An 18,398-nucleotide genomic window follows, 5' to 3' on the forward strand; every position below is an offset into this window, starting at 1 on the left:
TAGCCACACAAAAAATTGTTTCTTCTATTGTACACATGATCGTGTGGGATTTCCCCTAATATTCGCATTTTTGAAAGTAATTTTTTGTAACATAATGTGTTTCTGGCCTGTCTTGAATCTACTGCTCAGGGATTTCACAGGGTGGCCCAACTGAGGCCAGCATCCTGCCAAATCAGTATATTCTGCAGCAATCAGGTGTGGCGATGTGCTTCACCCGATTTAGGGATGAATACCTGAGGAAACAGTGTCCTAAAGCAGAGTCACTCACATGTGCTCCCTTGCTGTGCATTCTGACAGCTGCTAGAGATGCCAGCAGTGGCAGCAAGGAATACGGTAGGAAGGCTGGTCCCCAGTAGCATTGGCTGACTCCCACCGGAAGCACCCAGTCGTCTTGCCCGTGGTTCTTTGTTGGAGGATGAATATTAGTTGATTCAGCTTCATTCCCTTTTCTTTTCCCAGGTGAGACAGGCTTGTATGTGGCCAAAATCACTGGGATTGCCCCATTTTATGGTTACGCAGGAGACCGACAGAAGTCGGAGAAGAAGATTCTCCGGGATGTTTTCACCAAAGGAGACTGCTACTTCAATAGCGGCGACCTTCTGATGGAAGACCATGAAGGCTTTGTATATTTCAAGGACCGGGTAGGAGATACTTTCCGGTGAGTCCCGCCACACAGGTTCTGCGGCTGATATTCTGACAAATGTAGAACAGGCAGTCAGCACCAGTGTTTCATTAGCATAGGTAGCATTCACAAATGCTGGCAAACACCTAAGAGCTAGTGTAGGGCAGTAGCTCAGAGTGTCATGAAGCATCTAGTTCAAATCTCACCACCGTCGTCCCCAGGTGTGATTTGGGTATAATAAGGCTCACTTATCTTGTTATGCAAGATGGGGATGGGAAACCTGTAATCCTGCAGGGATTGCTGTGCTACAGTTCCCATCTTTCCTGACCACTGGCCACGCTGGTTGAGGTTGATGGGAGTTGAGGTCCAGCCAGATCTGGAAGGCCACAGGCTCCCTATTGTCGCCGTAAGGATCGCAACAAGATCTTGTAGGTGAAGAGCCCTGAATGATTGAAACCAGTATCCAAATACTAATAAGTAATTTTATCTCATTACTGATAACAAAATATCTAGTCCATCCTTTGTCAATGGTTAGTCACTGCTTCAATGAATATGACTGGATCTACATACTTTTGCTCTTTCTACTGATCGTTCATTGTTTTTTTTAGATGCTTGTTCATTGTATTTTAAGGTTGGTTGTTTTGATACTGTTGTTAGTCGCCCAGGCTATTCTAAATAAATAGCAGGAAAGGAAGATGCACTTCAATAAGGAAGATCCCAGGGTGCGTTACAAGGCAATAATACAGTAAGGGCCCCTCTAGACTGGTGTTTCTTTGTGGATATATTCTGCACAATGCCGTTGGTTTAATAATAGCGCATTAGTGGTGGATTTATACTGGACCATCCGCACATCATTTTGCTTTATGAGTTGTTCTGCGATGCTTCCCTGACGTTAATGCATCATCTGGAAGGGATCCAGCAAAAACTGCACTCTGCCAAGCATTTGTGGCATTAAAGGTTACTGGATTAGAAGCAGGAAGTTACGGGAGCTTTAACAGCTGGGAACAAAGCCCTGTGTCCGCCCTGAAACTTTTGAAGGCACAAACAGTATTGAAAGAGGGAGCATGTATAACTGCCCTGATACCATCATGAGCACAAAGTATGTATACAATTAAAAAGGTGTTTGGAGGGCCCCCGAAACAACCACTATATCAAACCAACACAGCACAACTTATATAAGCAGGCAAGGACGCAGCGTTCAAAAACACCGAGGAACCACAAACTGGCCTCCTCGCTTGCGCCAATGACAAAATTCCCGATTATGAACGAAATGAGGGATGTTCACTTTTACCAAACCCATCTGGGAATAATCTGTTTTGTCCATGCAGCTGGAAAGGGGAAAACGTGGCCACTACAGAAGTGGAGAACACCCTGGCACCACTGAGATTCATCCAGGAAGTCAATGTCTATGGGGTACCAGTGCCAGGTGGGTCTGAAATTCCATTGGATAAAAACCAGTCTAACTGCTGCCACATTTAGCGTCCAAATATATGGCAAGATTATCCGCTCACCAGCAACAAGGTTCAGTCTCTCACGAACGGCTGTAGCTCTTCGGTCATTTGGGTTCTGTGAACCGATTTGTGAAAGGCTGGTAGGCGGATATCCCCAGACTGCAACTGAATCACTCTTGCAAGATAGTGGTCACGCCCACAACATACATTTACAGAAGCCTATGTTTAAAGAGTCCGTGTGGTGTAGTGGCTAGAATGCTGGACTAGGAGCTGGGAGACCAGGATTCAAATCCCCACTCAGTCACGAAGCTCACTAAAGTGACCTTGGGCCAGTCTCTCACTCTCAGCCTCACTTACCTCTAAGGGTTGTTGTGAGGATAAAATGGGGAGGAGGTGAAGCTTGTTCACTGCCTTGAGCTTCTTAGAGGAAAGGTGGGATAGAAATGAAACAAACAAAACATTTAACGCACACTTAAAGCCCATGGCTTCCTCAAGGAATCCTGGGAAATGCAATTTGTTAGGGGTTCCAGGAATTGTAGTTCCCGGGATTCTTGGGAGGGGGAGGAATCATAGAATCAACAAATTGTAGAGTTGGAAGGGAACACGAGAGTCATCTAGTCCGACCCCCTGCAACGCAGGAAGCTTTTGCCCAACGTGGGGCTCAAACCCATGATCCTGAGATGAAGAGTCTCATACTCTACCGAAGTGTGTTTTCAGTGTACCGTGTGGGAATGTGACAATCTGGAGGCGGCCCTGCATTTCTGTGCTGGTTGTGAAGGAAAGGTCCTTGCTTTCCTCCACAGCTAGCTCAAAAACCAAAGTGGTCAATGTAGAAAATCCAAAAAATTTTTGGAAAAAGGAAAAGATCAGAAGAACAAGAAACTGGATCATTCATATGGCAGGGTAAGCCTGTGTGAATTGGAGTGTTTTTAGCTAGCCAGTCCACAGCTGTTCTAGGTGCATTCATTTACATGTGACATGGCTTTCCACACACACACACCCAAACCGGTCCCTTCTGGTTTGTTCCAGGCCATGAAGGAAAGACTGGGATGGCTGCAATCTGCCTTAAGAAGGGGCACTCCTTTGATGGGCAGAAGCTGTATGCGCACGCCAAGGATTTCCTGCCAGCCTATGCCATACCTCGCTTTGTTCGCATCCAGGTACGATCCCTTCTTGCCACTTTCCTCCCTGTGCTTGTGGCCTTGAGAAACCCCATAGGTCAGCCTCCTACCCTGGGAATTCTTCCCTTCCCTGCCTCTCACACTTCATCAGCCATCCATCACCTTCTTGCTCAGCTGTTTCTCAATCAATGAAGCACCAGGGGGCAAGACCATGCGGAGAGGAGGCTGGCTGGGTACAATATGTCTTTGTGAGCCTGTGCATGAATGGGCATGTGTGTTTGAGAGAGTGTGGGGCACGGATTCCTCTATAGTGTCCTTTCCTGACTTTTCGGCTGTTTCCTAATCAGAGGAGCAGCAAGGGGAGGGGAAAGTGTGTAAGTGTGTGTGTGTGTGTGTGTGTGTTGCATGCATGTGTGAGTGTGAAAGGGTGTAGAATGACCTCACCCATGGCCAGCTGTGCACACATACATATGCACACACACACACAGCCAAGAGAATGACACCCTCAAGCTGAAAATGTGTTCCCTGCCTATAGACAAGCACTGACCCAGGGCAGGCCAAGTCAGAAGTCATAGTCTCATCATAGACTTTCTTTTGTGCCACTCTTTTCAAATACAGGTCTGTGCTTTAAAACTCTGCGTCCAATAAGTTTTTTTGTTTTTTTGTTTATTTTTTCTGGGGGCTCCACCCTCCCCCGGGAAAACCTGTATTTTACCGCTGAATCAGAGCAAACATTAATCCATGGAAACAGGGGTGCTAATTTGAATAAAATATGGGGGGCAGGTATTGTATGAGAAGGAAGAACGTTGGCCCCTAGGAGTTGGCTCCTATGCATGGAAGCCCCGATTGTCGTTTCCTTCAAGCTTTCCCAGGGAAAGTGCCAGGATAAAAACAACAACAACAACACTCAAAGACAGACAGCCCAAAAGGAAGTCTGGATGAGCCCCGAGTCATAGATCCATGTTGTTTGGCCTTCAGCAACAGTAAATGAACAGAGTGAAATCCACTCTCATTATCTCTAATGAGATGCTTAGGATGCCAGCTTGCCTAGCAGAGCTCAGAGCCTGTTCTGGTACATCTGTCCTGCCACTGCTCAAAACACTGACTCCCTTGGCCTGCTCCAGGAATGTCTTGGAGCGGGGTGGCATTGGTTGTTCTCTACTCACTGCACTGCTCTTTCCCATGCAGGACACCCTGGAGATCACGGGCACTTTCAAGCATGTCAAAAGCCAGTTGGTAAAGGAAGGATTTGACCCTGCTGTCATCAGTGACCCCCTCTTCTTCCTCGATGACTCTGAAGAATGTTACATGCCCTTGACTCCACAGATCTTCAGCACCATTGCAGAGAGGAAGCTGAAGCTGTGAAAAGGAGCAATTGTCTCTTTAACTGCCCTAGTGGCAACCTAGGAACAACTATAGTGTTGAGCTACTTGGCTTCTGCCTGGAAAAGGGGGGATAATCTATTGCCATGGCAGAGCTTTCCAAACTTTTCATGTTGGTCACACACTTTTTAGACATGCATCATTTCATGACACAGTAATTTAGTTCTACTAGCAAACCAGAGGTTAGCAAGGGGAGCATTCACGTGACATACCTACACACTGCAGCCGACACACAAATGTGTCACGACACATGGTTTGGAAAGCTCTGTGCCATGGTTCTCAAAGTGGGCAGTGAGCCACCCCGGGTTGTGGTGAAGGGATTACACGTTGGGTGCTAAGAGACAGGTGGGGGTGGCAGTGAAGGTGTAAATGACTATTGGATTTTGAACAAATGTGGGGGGGAAATTTCCCCAAAATTTTATTATTTTCCACATTTATGACAAATATAACATATGAAACACACAAAACACATTACAATACTAAAAAGAGGGGGGAACGACACATATTCTTTCTTTTTTTTAATTTCCATTGTTAAGTGACTTCCTCAAATCCCCCCCAACTGAATTTCATTATATCACCTTGTAACAGTTCTCCCAAACATCTTTCTAGATAATTAGTTCCTTCAATTGACTATATTCAACTCTTTTCTTATTATCTTAAAACCATATTGATATGCCACATTCTTATTGTTATCTGTAATGGTTCTAGGGGTTGCTCATGCGTAAGCCAACACCTGGCTGGGTTGCCTGAGTGAACCTTTTCTGTTCGGACAGCCACTCACCCGTGGCTGTCTCAATCGCTGGCAGAATCCGTCAGTGGGCGTTTCTTAAACTTCTTCCAACAAAGAAGCTCTTTGACTCCTAGTCTCCTCCTACTCTCCCTGCACGGAAGCCTTCTGCGCAAGAAGGGCGTAGGCAGCGGAGGACCCTTACTCTCCCCGCTGGTCCCTGGCAAGGAGTCATGGGACCACCTCTCCGATTCCCCCATCTGCCCCCCTTCTCCACTGGTGCTACGCTGATTCTCTTCCCCAGAAGCTGGGCTGCCTCTCCATCCTGCTGGTGTAAGGCCTCCATTTCCTCCACAAATTGCTCAGCCGCAGGTACACTCCATCCTTCCTCCCCCCGCCCCGGGAAGGCCCTGGGGTGACACCCGTAATTGGCCATGAAAGGGCTCATTCCCGTGGACACGTGTTCAGCGTTATTGTACGCAAATTCAGCCAAAGCTAATTTCTCTACCCAATCGTTCTGTCTCTCGCTGACATAACAGCGTAGGTATTGCTGGAGTATATTGTTCGGTCTTTCGGCTTGTCCGTTGGTTTCTGGGTGCCTCGCCGTCAAGAAGCTCACCTTGACCTGTAGCAAGCTCATGAGCTTCCTCCAGAACCGGGAAGTAAATTGTTTCCCGTGATCTGAGATTACCCTCAAAGGAGCCCCATGCAGTCTAAAAATGTGATCCACAAACAGCCTGGCTGTCTCCTCTGCCGTTGCTGCATGTGAGCAAGCTACGAAATGGCACATTTTAGTCAGTAGATCGACTACTACCATAACCGCTGTCTTTCCCCTTGACTTGGGCAGATCTGTCATAAAATCAATGGACACCACCTCCCAGGGCTTTCCCGGTGTCGGTAAGGGTTCCAGTAACCCCACGGGGGCAGCCCTTTCCCCCTTAGCCCTCTGGCATCAATCGCACCCTCGTACATATTCTCGTACATTTTCCCTCACCTTTGGCCACCAGAACTGTCTGGTGACAAGTAGCATGGTCTTGTGCTGTCCAAAGTGCCCAGCTGTTGGGTTGTCGTGGAGTTGTCTAAGTACCTTCCCCCTCAAAGTCTCCCCCGGTACATACAGCGCCCCCTTATGGTACAGTAGCCCTTCCTTTTCCTCAAACTCGCGCGGTCCGCCAGTATTCCAAGTTCTTGTGGTTAGTTCGGACCTGGATCTTGTGCCGCGCCCCTATCAATAGATGTCTCCATTGCCGAAATGCCGCATAGATCGCAAGCAGTTCTCGGTCATACACTGTGTAGTTTTGCTCCGACTTGCTCAGCTTCCTTGAGAAAAAGGCACACGGCCTCCAGTTCTGCTTGGCCCCGGGCTGCAAAAAGACCACTCTAATGGCGTGGTCGGACGCGTCCGTCTCCAGTCTCATGGGCTTCTCCGGATCCCGTGCAGGAGCTGCTCTTCTGAGGCGAACGCCTTCTTCAGTCTTTCAAAGGATTGCTACGCACCCTCTGTCCCCGTGAACTTCTTTTTGCTACTAAGACAATCCGTTATGGGCGCTGTCAAGTGAGCAAAGTTCTTTATAAACTTCCTGTAGAAGTTGCTGAAGCCTAGGAACCTCTGCACATCCTTTCTGTTTTGGGGGGCTTTCCATTCCAGCACTGCCTTCACTTTGCCCGGGTCCATAGCTAGTCCTTTGTCTGACAACCTGTACCCCAGGAACTCGACCTCCCTGGCGTGGAATTGGCACTTCTCCAGCTTGACCCACAACTGATGCTTCTTCAGTCTCTGTAGCACCTCCCTGACGTCTCTGATGTGTTGCTTTTCATTGTCCGAATAGATTAAGACGTCATCCAAAAAGGCTACGCAAGTCTTGTACAGCAGGGGCCCTGTGATGGCCTGGGATTCCGATTCAGAGGATGAACCAGAGGAATCCCAGCCTGCACAGGAGTCCCCGCCTCCAGGGCCGGCTGAACTGGGGCAAGGCCTAGATGCTGAAGAGCCTGCACCTGTGGCAGAGCACCAGGAGCTGGCCCCAAGTGAAACCCTTCTGGCCCCAGAGGGGCTTGAGGACTCAGTGGCTACAGGTGAGCCTCCTCCAGGGCCCAGTAACCCTTCGGCCTCTCCTGATCTGCAGAGACTTAGGGCAGAGAGGCGAAGGGAACTGGTTGCTCCCAGGAGGAGTGCTCGCCTTAAGGCCAGAGGAGGCGGGGCTCCTGGGGGCTGGGACCGCCCCTGGCCTTAGAAGAGGATAAAAGCCCAGTCAGCCCGGTCCCAGGTTGCGGGAGCAACGTCGTTGTTGGCTTCGGACCTTCCTGTGTTCCTGATCCCTGCTCGGCCTCCTGTTCCTGACCATCCGGTGTTCCTGTTCCCTGCTCGGCCTCCTGTTCCAGCGTTCCTGTTCCCCGCCCGGCTCTCCGCCTCGGACCTCACCCCTCTTCGTGTGGACTCTGCTTACGCCCACGGTACTTTACCCCCGGGACCAGCACAGGCCCCAACACGTGGTGCATGAGTGCTTGAAAGCAGGCGGACCCCGATTGTAATCCAAATGGCATGTCTAAGTACTCAAAAGCCCCCGGGGGGGGTGAACATGGTCGTTTTCCATTCGTCCCCCTCCCTTATCCTAATCAGATTGTATGCTCCCCTGAGGTCTAGCTTGGTAAAAATCTTCCCCTGCCTCACACGTGTCAAAATATCATCAATCCTGGGCATTGGGAATGTCACGGGTTCTGACACCAGGTTTAGGGCCTGGTAATCCACGACTAATCTGGGCTGATTAGTCTCTTTTTTGTCCACAAAGAACACCGGACTGCCCCCCGCCGCCTTTGATTCCCTTATGAAACCTCTCTTCAGGTTCTTGTCAATAAACTGCCGCAACTCCTGCATCTCCCGGTCGGACATGGCATACAGCTTACCCACCGGTAACTGAGCCCCTGGAAGCAGGTTGATTTGGCAGTCAAAGGGCCTGTGGGGGGGCAGTCTGTCTGCCTCCCTCTCACTGAAGACCTCCTTCAATTCAGCATATTGTGGTGGCACCTCCCCTTTTTGCTCCAGGGCCAACCCAGCCAACCTGGCCACAGTCATTCTGGGTTCCTTCCCTCCCAGACAATGTTCTAAGCAGTAAGCTGACCCAAAGGTGACCGACCGCTGATGCCATGACACCACTGGGTCATGTATTGCCAGCCAGCTCATTCCCAGTATTATTGGGGGTCCTGCCAGCGTGGCCACGTGAAAGGCAATGGTTTCTGTGTACCTGGAGACCCTCATTCGCATTGGCGGTGTCTGGTGTGTCACTTCCCCTCCCAGGAGTTCCCTGCCATCGATGGTGGTCACCTGCAAGGGAAAATTTAGTGGTAACAGGTGGAGTTGGTGCTCCAGAGCGAAGTCTCTGCTGAAGAAATTACAAGAGTTGCCAGAATCTAGCAGTCCCTCCACTTTGACATTTGGGAGTTCTAGCACCACCTCTATGGCTATAGCTACCTTGGGGGGGTCAGGCTGGGGCACTTCTATTGGTCGCTGGCCTGGCTGCTGCCCCTGCTGGTTTGCAGCCAGGCGTTGTCGTTTCCCTGCACCGGCCCTTCCTCCCCCTTCTCGTCGTGGCCTGCAGCCCCCATCATGCCTTGCCAGGCTTTTCGTTGAGGGCAGACCTTTGCAAAATGTCCCGGTCGCTGACAGAGGAAACACTTCTTGGTAGTTTTCCACTCCTTCCCCTCCCTTTCCCCTCGACCTTCACCAGCGTTTGAAACTTCGTGCGCGTGCGCTCCATCAATTTCCATCGGCTCCGCCGCCTGGGAAGGCTCCCTTGGCATCTCCAGAATGCGGTTGTCATGGAAACGTTCCGCCCTTATCTCCCGCTTCTCCTGAGCCCGTGCTTCCTGGCGTACACCAATCGCAAGCACAGTCTTTGTGAGTTCATCCATCGACCGCGGGTGGGGCACTCGGGACAACTCGTCTTTCACTTCGGGGGACAAACCCACTTCAAACAACATTTGCATTGGTTCAGAGTCCAGATCCCACCCGAGCTTGTGGACTAACATCGCAAAACGCGACCAGTAGTTTCTGACGGACAGGCCCCCCTGCTTGCACCCCATCAGCTCCCGCCGTGTCACGCTTTGCTCAACCTCGCTGGAGAACATCGCGTCCATTCCCTGGTATAATTTCTTAATATCCTTCAATGCATCATTCTGCGTCGCCATTAGGGGCCTGATCCATTCACACGCCCCATCCTGCAGATGTCCCACAATGTAAGCCACCCTCTCCCCGTCATCCGCAGAGTCATTTTTCTGCAATTCCAAAGCGTACTGAATTTCCGTTCAGAAAGCATTGTAGTCTTGGGGCTTTCCACCAAACTTGTGTATCAGCCCCGGGACCTTGTTCCCTATCGGGGTGGCTCTGACCTGTGCATCCTGAGCCGGTCTCTCCTCCAGCCGCGCAGACAGGGTAGCTACATGCGCCTCCAGGTCTCAGTTCCTCTCGACCAGACCTCGCACCATGGCTTCTTGCTCTGTCTCTCCGGCCGGCCCTGTTTGGCTCATCGTGCTGCCTCTCTGGGGCTGCGCACAAGCAACATCAGGGACTGACGGATTGCTGTAATGGTTCTAGGGTCTGCTCGTGCATAAGCCGGTGGCAACACCTGGCTGGGTTGCCTGAGTGAACCTTTTCTCTCCGGACAGCCACTCACCCGTGGCTGTCTCAATCGCTGGCAGAATCCGTCAGTGGGAGTTTCTTAAACTTCTACCAGCAAAGAAGCTCTTTGACGCCTAGTCTCCTCCTACTCTCCCTGCGCGGAAGCCTTCTGCGTAAGGAGGGCGTAGGCAGCGGAGGACCCTTACTCTCCCCGCTGGTCCCCGGCAAGGAGTCATGGGACCGCCTCTCCGATTCCCCCATCTGCCCCCCTTCTCCACTGGTGCTACGTTGATTCTCTTCCCCAGAAGCTGGGCTGCCTCTCCCCATCCCGGGACGCTCTCTGGAATCCCTCTGGAGCTTGCTCTCTCCCTCCGGCACTGATGGCAGTTCCCTGACATTATCCTAGGCCTGTTTAGTACTTTCAAGAACCTTCTCAATTATCTTATATTACAATATTATAGTCTTTAACTTTCATCCAGTCTTCTTGGTATTCCTCCTCTTTCCGTTCACGAATTCTTCCAGTCAGGTCAGCCAGCTCCAGAAACTCCAACATCTTCATCTGCCGTTCTTCTACCATTGGTTTTCCTTGAGATTTCCAATTTTCTGCTAATAGCAGTCTTGCCACTGTAGTGGCATACAAAAATAACATAGCATCTTTTGGGGGCAATTCCAATCCTATTATTCCAAGTAAAAAGGCTTCTGGTTTCTTTACAAATGTATATTTCAACATTTCTTTAAACTCATTATAAATCTTTTCCCAGAAGTCCTTAACCTTAGGACATGTCCACCACATATGGTAAAAGGTGCCTTCCTTTTCTTAACACTTCCAGCATGAGTTATCATACGTATGATAAATCTTTGCTAGTTTTACCAGGGTTAAGTACCACCTATAAATCATTTTCATAATATTTTGTTTTAGTACCATACCTTCCACAACCTTTCCCAATCTTCCAACATTATATTGTGTCCCACGTCACTTGCCCAATCCATCATAACAGATTTGACTTGTTCATCCTTTGTATGCCACTCCAACAGCAAATTATACATTTTAGATAGATTTTTAACATCCGTATCTAACAACACCATTTCCAATTTGTTTTTTTCCGTTGCAAAACCATTTTTCTTATCAAACATATACAACTCATTGATCTGGTAATATTGTAACCAACCATCCAGTTTATCTTTAATTTGATCAAATGGTCTCAATTTAAATCCTTCATTATCTTCCAACAATAAATCAGCATATTCCAACCATTTAGTCTTCATATTTAGTTTTTTCTGCGCCTTAGCTTCCATTGGTGAAAGCCACATTTCCTTTCTAAGAGAAATGTATATCTTATCCAAACATTATACAGAGATTTTTTAATTACATGATTTTTAAAAACTTTGTGGGCCTTTATCTTGTTGTACTGTAGATATGCATGCCAACCAAATACATTGTCAAATCCCTCCAGATCCAGCACATCAACATTGTCTAATTGAATCCATTCCTTTATCCAGCAGAAAGCTGCAGCTTCAAAATATATCTTCAGGTCTGGCAGGGAGAATCCCCCTCTTTCTTTAGTATCTGTTAGTAACTTATATTTAATTCTGGGTTTTTCCCCCTGCCAGATAAATTGAGACAATGCTTTCTGCTATTCTTTAAAACAGTTAACATTATCAATAATTGGTATGGCTTGAAATAAGAACAACATCTTTGGCAATACATTCATCTTTACCACTGAAATTAATTGTTACCGTTTTGAATTTTATTGTGTTATTATCTTCCTTAGTGGGTGGTGCAGACTGCTATTCTGAATAATGCTTCTTATAGATTAGAAGGCCATGGGGATAAGTTTATGGAACCAAGGGGGCTGTGGCCCAAAAAGGTTTGGGAGCCACTGATCTAGTGTTTATTTCTTATCTGCTAACTCCAAGGTGTGAGCATGCATATATATGCATATCCTCTTGAGTGCATAGGATTTAAAACCAAAACAGCACCTTTTCCTTTAACGTCCTCAATCGGGCAATACCTTTATTAGGGCCAAGCAACATGCCACTAAAGAGTTGCAGACTTTGGAGTGATGCAAAACTCTTCATCAAGCAAGATATCATACACAGCAAGTCACGGGGTGGGGAGTGAGGACAAACAAAGAAGTAAAATATAGGCTTGAGGTTGCAGTCACTAGGTAAGTTTCTAGATTTAGGGTGTGCACAAATTACCACTTTAGAGCACAGTGAAGTCCCATTTCACAACTCCTTGTATACACACTATGTGTAGTGTACTAACAGCACACTGTCTTCTGACTAATAGCATATTGATGCTTCCCTTAAGAAATGCTGCACTGAGGCACCCCCCCCCAACCAGACTGCAGTTTAAGTTACTAATGCATACACTGTCATGGAATGCCATTTTTCTTTGTAGGTACGGTGCTACATTTAAATTGGTACAATGAAGTATTAAGAGCTTCACAATCATGGATCATGCATGCTGAAGTGCAACATCACATGCTGATGATCGCAAATGTATGCATATGTAAATCTAGATATTACATACACATTAAATGCAAAACTCCAAAGGGAGATAAGAAAGTTTGAATTCTGTTTCTTCTTATTTGAATCGATTTCCCTTTTCTTTAAAAGTGAAACTGTGGAAATAAATTTTGTTAGACGTCCATCTTTTTTCTTTTCTTTTCAAAAACCGTAATTACAGCAACAATCGCTGGGTGAGCAGGACTTTTGATCGTGGAATGACTTCCTGATGTCCCAAGAAGTTCAGAAACCACCTCATATGTTGCTGGCACATGGAAACCCAACAGTCTTTCTGATCACATCTCTGATTTCTTTGTTTCTCAGAGAATAGATGATGGGGTTGAAGAGAGGGATAAAAAAGGCGTAGATGACTGCAACAATCTTGTCATAACGTCCCGATCCCATCCATGTCAAGTGCATATACATGAAGCCAGTAGTTCCAAAAAAAGTAAGGACCACAATGAGGTGGGAGGCACAGGTGGAAAAAGCCTTCTGGCGCCCCTCCAAGCTATTGATCTTAACAATGACTTTCAGTATCTTCATGTATGAGAGGAGGATGAGGAAGATGAGGGCCAGGATGGCGATGGTGTGGAGGGCAAAATCCAACATGATGCTGGTCGATATGTCTGTGCAAGCAAGACTGATCACCTGGGGGAAGTCACAGAATATATGATCTATATGACTAGGCCCACAGAAGGGCAACTTGGAAGTCAGAACAATCTCCGGCAAAGGACATGCAAAACCACACGCACAGCACCCCAGCACAAGCTGAATGCAAAGTTGGGGCGTCATCTTGGCCATATAGTTTAACGGGGCACAGATGGCTAAGTACCGGTCGTAAGCCATCACTGCAAGCAAGCAGGCCTCTGAGATACCCACACTGTGGAAGAAATAGATTTGCAGAAGGCAGCTCCTGAAGGAAATGGACTTCTTGCTCCTCAGAAGGTCTACCAGCACCCTGGGCATGGTAATGGTAGTATAGAACACCTCCAAGGTGGCCAACACAGCAATGAAGAAATACATGGGGACATGAAGACGAGGAGTGGCAGAGATGAGGCTTAAGATAAGAACATTTGCACTGAGGATGAGGAGGTAGGTCACCAAGAAGATGGCAAAGAGGAGTATGCCGTAGTCGCCCAAGTTGAGGAACCCATCAAGCTCAAACTCAGACACTGAAGTGCCATTGATAGCTTCAACCTGCATCATAGGTAGGCTAATCTAGAATAGGAAATAAAATCTATGAAGATGAGAGGCTGGCGAATAGAAGGTCATGGAGTTCATGTCTGCCTCAGACTTTCACAGCATTTCCCTGTAACTTGAAAGATACCATTCCTTGAAGTTTGCAAGGATTATTATGACCACACAAATAGTATAGTACAGTTCAATCTTTTTAACAAAAGCTCCAGAATTTTTTAGGGAATCTGTGTGTCAATTACATAAAACCACATACTTCCATTCTCAGATATGATTGGAAAAAACAGTGGGTTGGGGGGTGGGAGGGGAAAAGGAACATTTCTTTTACTTGGTGCTTTCCGGGTCATGTGGCCAGCAGGACTAAACCAAGAGGTTCAGTGGTTTAGACCACAGCGCAACCCATGTCCTAGTATTAGAAGCGATGGTTAATAAAGGCTGTGCACTGCTGTGCTCCCTCCCTGCTGAAAGTGATGGGCACAGTCACTGAAGGCAAACGTAGTGCACAAGAATAGGATGGGGCGCAGGTGGCCAGCTCCCACCAATCACAAGAAATTGCACATGGTACCTGGGACTGAAATGGGTTCATCTCTTTTCTTCAAAGGGAGCTGAGTGTTTACTCTGCTTTCAATGCCAGGACTCTATAGCGTCTGGGGAGTGATGACAGTGCCTCTGAGTGTATACAGCTTGTCTTTCTTTCCACCTCTAACAAACCACTGCCAGTTCTCAAACATTCAAGATTAAGAAGCAGAGACTGGAGGCCTGATGAATTATTTCCTCAATGCTTTTAGAAGATAATAATAATAATAATAATAATAATAGTAATAATAATAATAATAATAATAATAATAATAATAATAATAATAATAGTAATAATAATAATAATAACGTCTCACCCATGAATTGCATCCCATGAGGCATCCCAAAGTGATTTACAATGTAATAAAAACATACACAAAATAATGTAAATATAAAATATGGTGTGTGTGGATATATAGATAGATAATTAGGTAAGTTGAAAATTTAAAACAGCAACAGGACATACATAACATACCAATTATATCCAATACAGATACCAACATTGACAAACACCTTAATTTAGAAGACTTGTTGAAAGAAGAACATCTTTGGCAGGTGCCGAGAAAAAAACAGTGATGCTGCCTCTCTGGTGTTTAATGGGAGTTCCAAGGAGTAGAGGCTCCAATGCCAAAGGCTCAGTTCTGATATTGTGCAGAAAGATCAGACAGTGCTGCAGGATAACCTCTCCTGCAGAATGCAGTGATTTTGGTTCGGCGTGTAGAGAAGTGAGACAATCTTTTAGGTGTACCAATCCCCTCATCCACAATGGGAAAATATAATTCATATCCAAGACCCCTGTGGACATCACTTGTTTATTATTCCACAGACTATAGCTCTTGAGAACAAAACCGTTTCCCCAGGAAATCAACATACCCTACTGAGTATAAATATAAATAAATAAATAAATAAATATAAATATCTCCTAAAATGCAACTATACCTGGAGGATTTTTGACTGCAAGAAATTGGATCCAAAAACTCTGGAGGCACCAAACATTAGGCTGACTTTTTCACAGACCCCAGGAGCCTCTGGGCTGCAATTCACACAACACACTCATCAGGGAGTAGTAATTCCCACAGAGTTTATTTGTGAGTAAATGCGCTGAAGAGTTCAGAGCAAAGAAATGCCATGGTGCACCTGTAGCCTCTCCCATATTGGTCTCTACAGCCACAGCTGGCGCTGTAACTCCCCAATGGTTTGACTTTATCCCAGAAGGCACACTATTCACTTGTCTCCCGAGATGCCAACACAAAAATGCAGTTAGGAGTGGGCTGCAAATCACTTGAAAGGGAAGGAATGTCTCTCATCCGAAAAGGTTTGCTCTTGTAATTAATGAGGGAGCTTTAAATATAGTTACTTTGGGTAGTTGTCATGCACCTTACTTGAAGGATGTTTTTTAAAAAGCAAAGAAAGCAGGAAACAAATGAATAATCAAAACAAATATCCCAAAAGAGCAATGTAAGCTAATGTTTCCCACCCCACCCCTTCTGATAGATCAGCATCCACTTAAGTCTGGGTGTTAAAAGCGATCCTCCTTTAACAAACACACACACACACACACACTACATAATTTTCATTATTTTCAGATCTTAGGATTTCTCCTTACTAAGCACTGTGGATGAATATTCCATAACTAGACTGGTTCTCTTGAATACCCATAGAAAAGACTCCACACTTCCCGGGCCTTTTCGCCTAGGATTGCTGTAATCCAAAAATATATCCTGATGTTGATAATCAGGGACCCTTGTTTGGAGCTTCTGAGCGGGAAGAGGAAACTGTCCCCCCCCCCCAGGGCCAACTAGTCCTTATCATACAGCTAATCCAGCTGCCTTGAACTCATCCCTCATTGCCATGCCTTCAACCAGTCCTGTTTCCTGCTAGGACTTGATGCTCAATTGAGTACCATAAGGGAGAACAGAAAGATCTTGTTTCACAAATCCCCACTGGCTACCAGTCCGTTTCCAGGCACCATTCAAAGTTTTGGTTATGATCTACAAAGCCCTATACAGCTTGTGTTCAGGCTATCTGAAAGACCAACTCTCCCTATATGATTCTGCTCGGCTTTGAGATATTCCAAGGAAGTCTTTCTCTCAGTCCCATCTCACTCACAGGCACGTTTGGTGAAGATAAGAGGGGGCCTTCTTGGTGGCTGCTCCTAGATTGTGGAACTACTTTCCAAGGGAGACTAGACTGGCCCTAGTCAGCTTTCCTGTCACCAGCAAGCAACCTTTTTTGTTCTGACAGGCCTTTTTTTTTGGCCACTAAATGGCTGTCGGGGCAGCATTGGTGTTGTTCTCTCTCTCTCTCTCTCTCTCTCTCTCTCTCTCTCTCTCTCTGTGTGTGTGTGTTTCTTCAAATGATTTTCAGAGATTCTCTGTGCTGTATCTATAATACCAACTCACAAAACAGAGAAATTAAATTCTTATTTTTAATAGTAAATAAATAAATATAAGCCAATCATTAAAAACATTTTATATTTATTATTTAATATCTCTCCTTTGTTAGTCAATGTAATAAATACAGGGTTTTAATGATTTCGCATCTTATTACATTCCACATGTACATTATTACATGTCTTTGTGAGCCTGTGAATAAAGGGGCATGTGTGTTTGAGAAGGGTGTGTGTCACGACACACAGTTTGGAAAGCTCTGTGCCATGGTTCTCAAAGTGGGCAGTTAACCACCCCGGGTTGTGGTGATGGGATTACACAGTGGGTGCTAAGAGACAAGTTGGGCGACATTGGTAGTGTAAATGACTATCAGACTTTGAAAAGCTGGTATAACTGGATTGAGTCCATCAAATTGGTTTAATCGGTTGAACTAAATATTTTAATTGTTTTTGAACAAATGTGAAATTAATTGTTACCCTTTTGAATTTTATTGTGTTATTATCTTCCTTAGTGAGTGGTGCAGACTGCTATTCTGAATAATGCTTTTTTATAGATTAGAAGGCACTGGGGATGAGTTTATGGAACCAAGGGGGCTGTGGACCAAAAAGGTTTGGGAGCCACCAATGTAATGTTTATTTCTTATCTGCTAACTCCAGGGTGTGAGCATGCATATATATGTATATGCTCTTGAGTGCACTGGGATTTAAAAACTATGGGCCAATAAATCATGGCATATGCCCCGTACGCTCAGCAGATGGTATCACACTTCTAAAAGATAAAGAAGCTATTGCACTGCGCGAAAGAACATTACCAACATCTCCTTAGCCGCAACTCCCCCGGAGCTGCTGCGGTCCTCTCACAAATTCCACAAAAACAAGTTCAAGATAAGCTTGCATTATCTCCAAATCTGGAGAGTTGTGTACAGCTATTAACCAAATGAAAAACAACAAAACCAGTGGACCTGATGGGATACCTGCGGAAATCTTCAAAGTGGGCAGAATTGAACTTGTACAACAATTTCACAAGCTCATCGAAAAAGTTTGGGAAAGAGAAGAAGTCCCAGCAGACTTTAGGGATGCCAAAATTATCAATATCTTAAAAAAAGGTGACAGAACTGATTGTGGAAACTATCTAGGCATCTCTCTATTAGCTGCAGCCGGCAAAATTCTTGCAAGGATCCTGGCAAACCGTTTCGTAACAACATCCGAGCTGACCCTTCCTGAATCCCAAAATGGTTTTCGGTCTTCTAGGGGGACAGTGGTCATGATTTTCACCGCTTGACAGCTTCAAGAAAAATGCAAAGAGCAAATGCCCTGTATATGGCATTTATTGACCTGACTAAGGCTTTCGACACTGTAAATCATAATGCCCTGTTTACTGTCCTTCTGAAAATTGGCTGCCCAGATAAATTTGTAAACATCATTCGGCTCCTCCATGATAATATGACAGCAACAATCTCAGGTAACAATGGCTCTCAAAGTGAACCATTCACAGTGGGAGCAGGTGTTAAACAGGGTTGTGTTATTGCCACAACTCTATTCATTATTTTCCTTGCCATGATCCTACACTTTGTCGAAGGGAAATTCCCCACCAGAGTGGAAATCATATATCAAACAGATGCAAAGCTCTTCAATCTGAGCAGGCTGAAAGCAAAGAGTAAGGTTACCATAACTTCCGTCATAGAGCTTCAGTATGCTGATAACAACGTAATGTGCGCAAGCTCAGATGATGACCTCCAAACCATCCTAAATATCTTTGCAGAAGCTTACAAAAAGCTTGACCTATCACTCAACATCCCAAAAACATGGT

At 46.1% G+C, this 18,398-nt stretch overlaps 2 protein-coding genes across 4 annotated transcripts in view; one reads left to right on the top strand and one right to left on the bottom strand.

Moving 5' to 3' along the window:
- Positions 1 to 18,398, top strand: part of LOC309327451 (long-chain fatty acid transport protein 2-like) — a 59,766-nt gene that overhangs the window by 14,232 nt on the left and 27,136 nt on the right. Inside the window, exons 7-10 of one of the 2 annotated variants that reach the window (XM_081836739.1) lie at positions 460 to 658; positions 1,951 to 2,048; positions 3,103 to 3,233; positions 4,383 to 5,062. The exons of the other annotated variant lie outside the window; for it this stretch is intronic. Coding sequence (XP_081692865.1) covers positions 460 to 658; positions 1,951 to 2,048; positions 3,103 to 3,233; positions 4,383 to 4,559 — 605 coding nt within the window. The 3' untranslated portion in view covers positions 4,560 to 5,062. Of the gene's footprint in view, positions 1 to 459; positions 659 to 1,950; positions 2,049 to 3,102; positions 3,234 to 4,382; positions 5,063 to 18,398 lie in introns of those variants that run through there. 2 annotated transcript variants of the gene reach the window in all.
- LOC309327468 (olfactory receptor 6N2-like) lies at positions 9,700 to 15,744 on the bottom strand. Of its 2 annotated transcripts, none has more exons than XM_081836769.1 (2): positions 15,139 to 15,304; positions 9,700 to 13,647 (listed from the first exon to the last, which is right to left on the bottom strand). In XM_081836769.1, the coding sequence occupies exons 1-2, from the start codon at positions 15,193 to 15,195 to the stop codon at positions 12,685 to 12,687; spliced, it is 1,020 nt and encodes a 339-aa protein (XP_081692895.1). In that variant the 5' UTR covers positions 15,196 to 15,304; the 3' UTR covers positions 9,700 to 12,684. The 2 variants fall into 2 exon arrangements, with proteins under 2 accessions (XP_081692895.1, XP_081692896.1); XM_081836770.1 differs by lacking the exon at positions 15,139 to 15,304 and adding an exon at positions 15,337 to 15,744 and having other exon boundaries at positions 9,701 to 13,647.

This window comes from Podarcis erhardii (assembly GCF_964252035.2).
Source record: "Podarcis erhardii genome assembly, chromosome: 13".
NCBI lineage: Eukaryota > Metazoa > Chordata > Lepidosauria > Squamata > Lacertidae > Podarcis > Podarcis erhardii.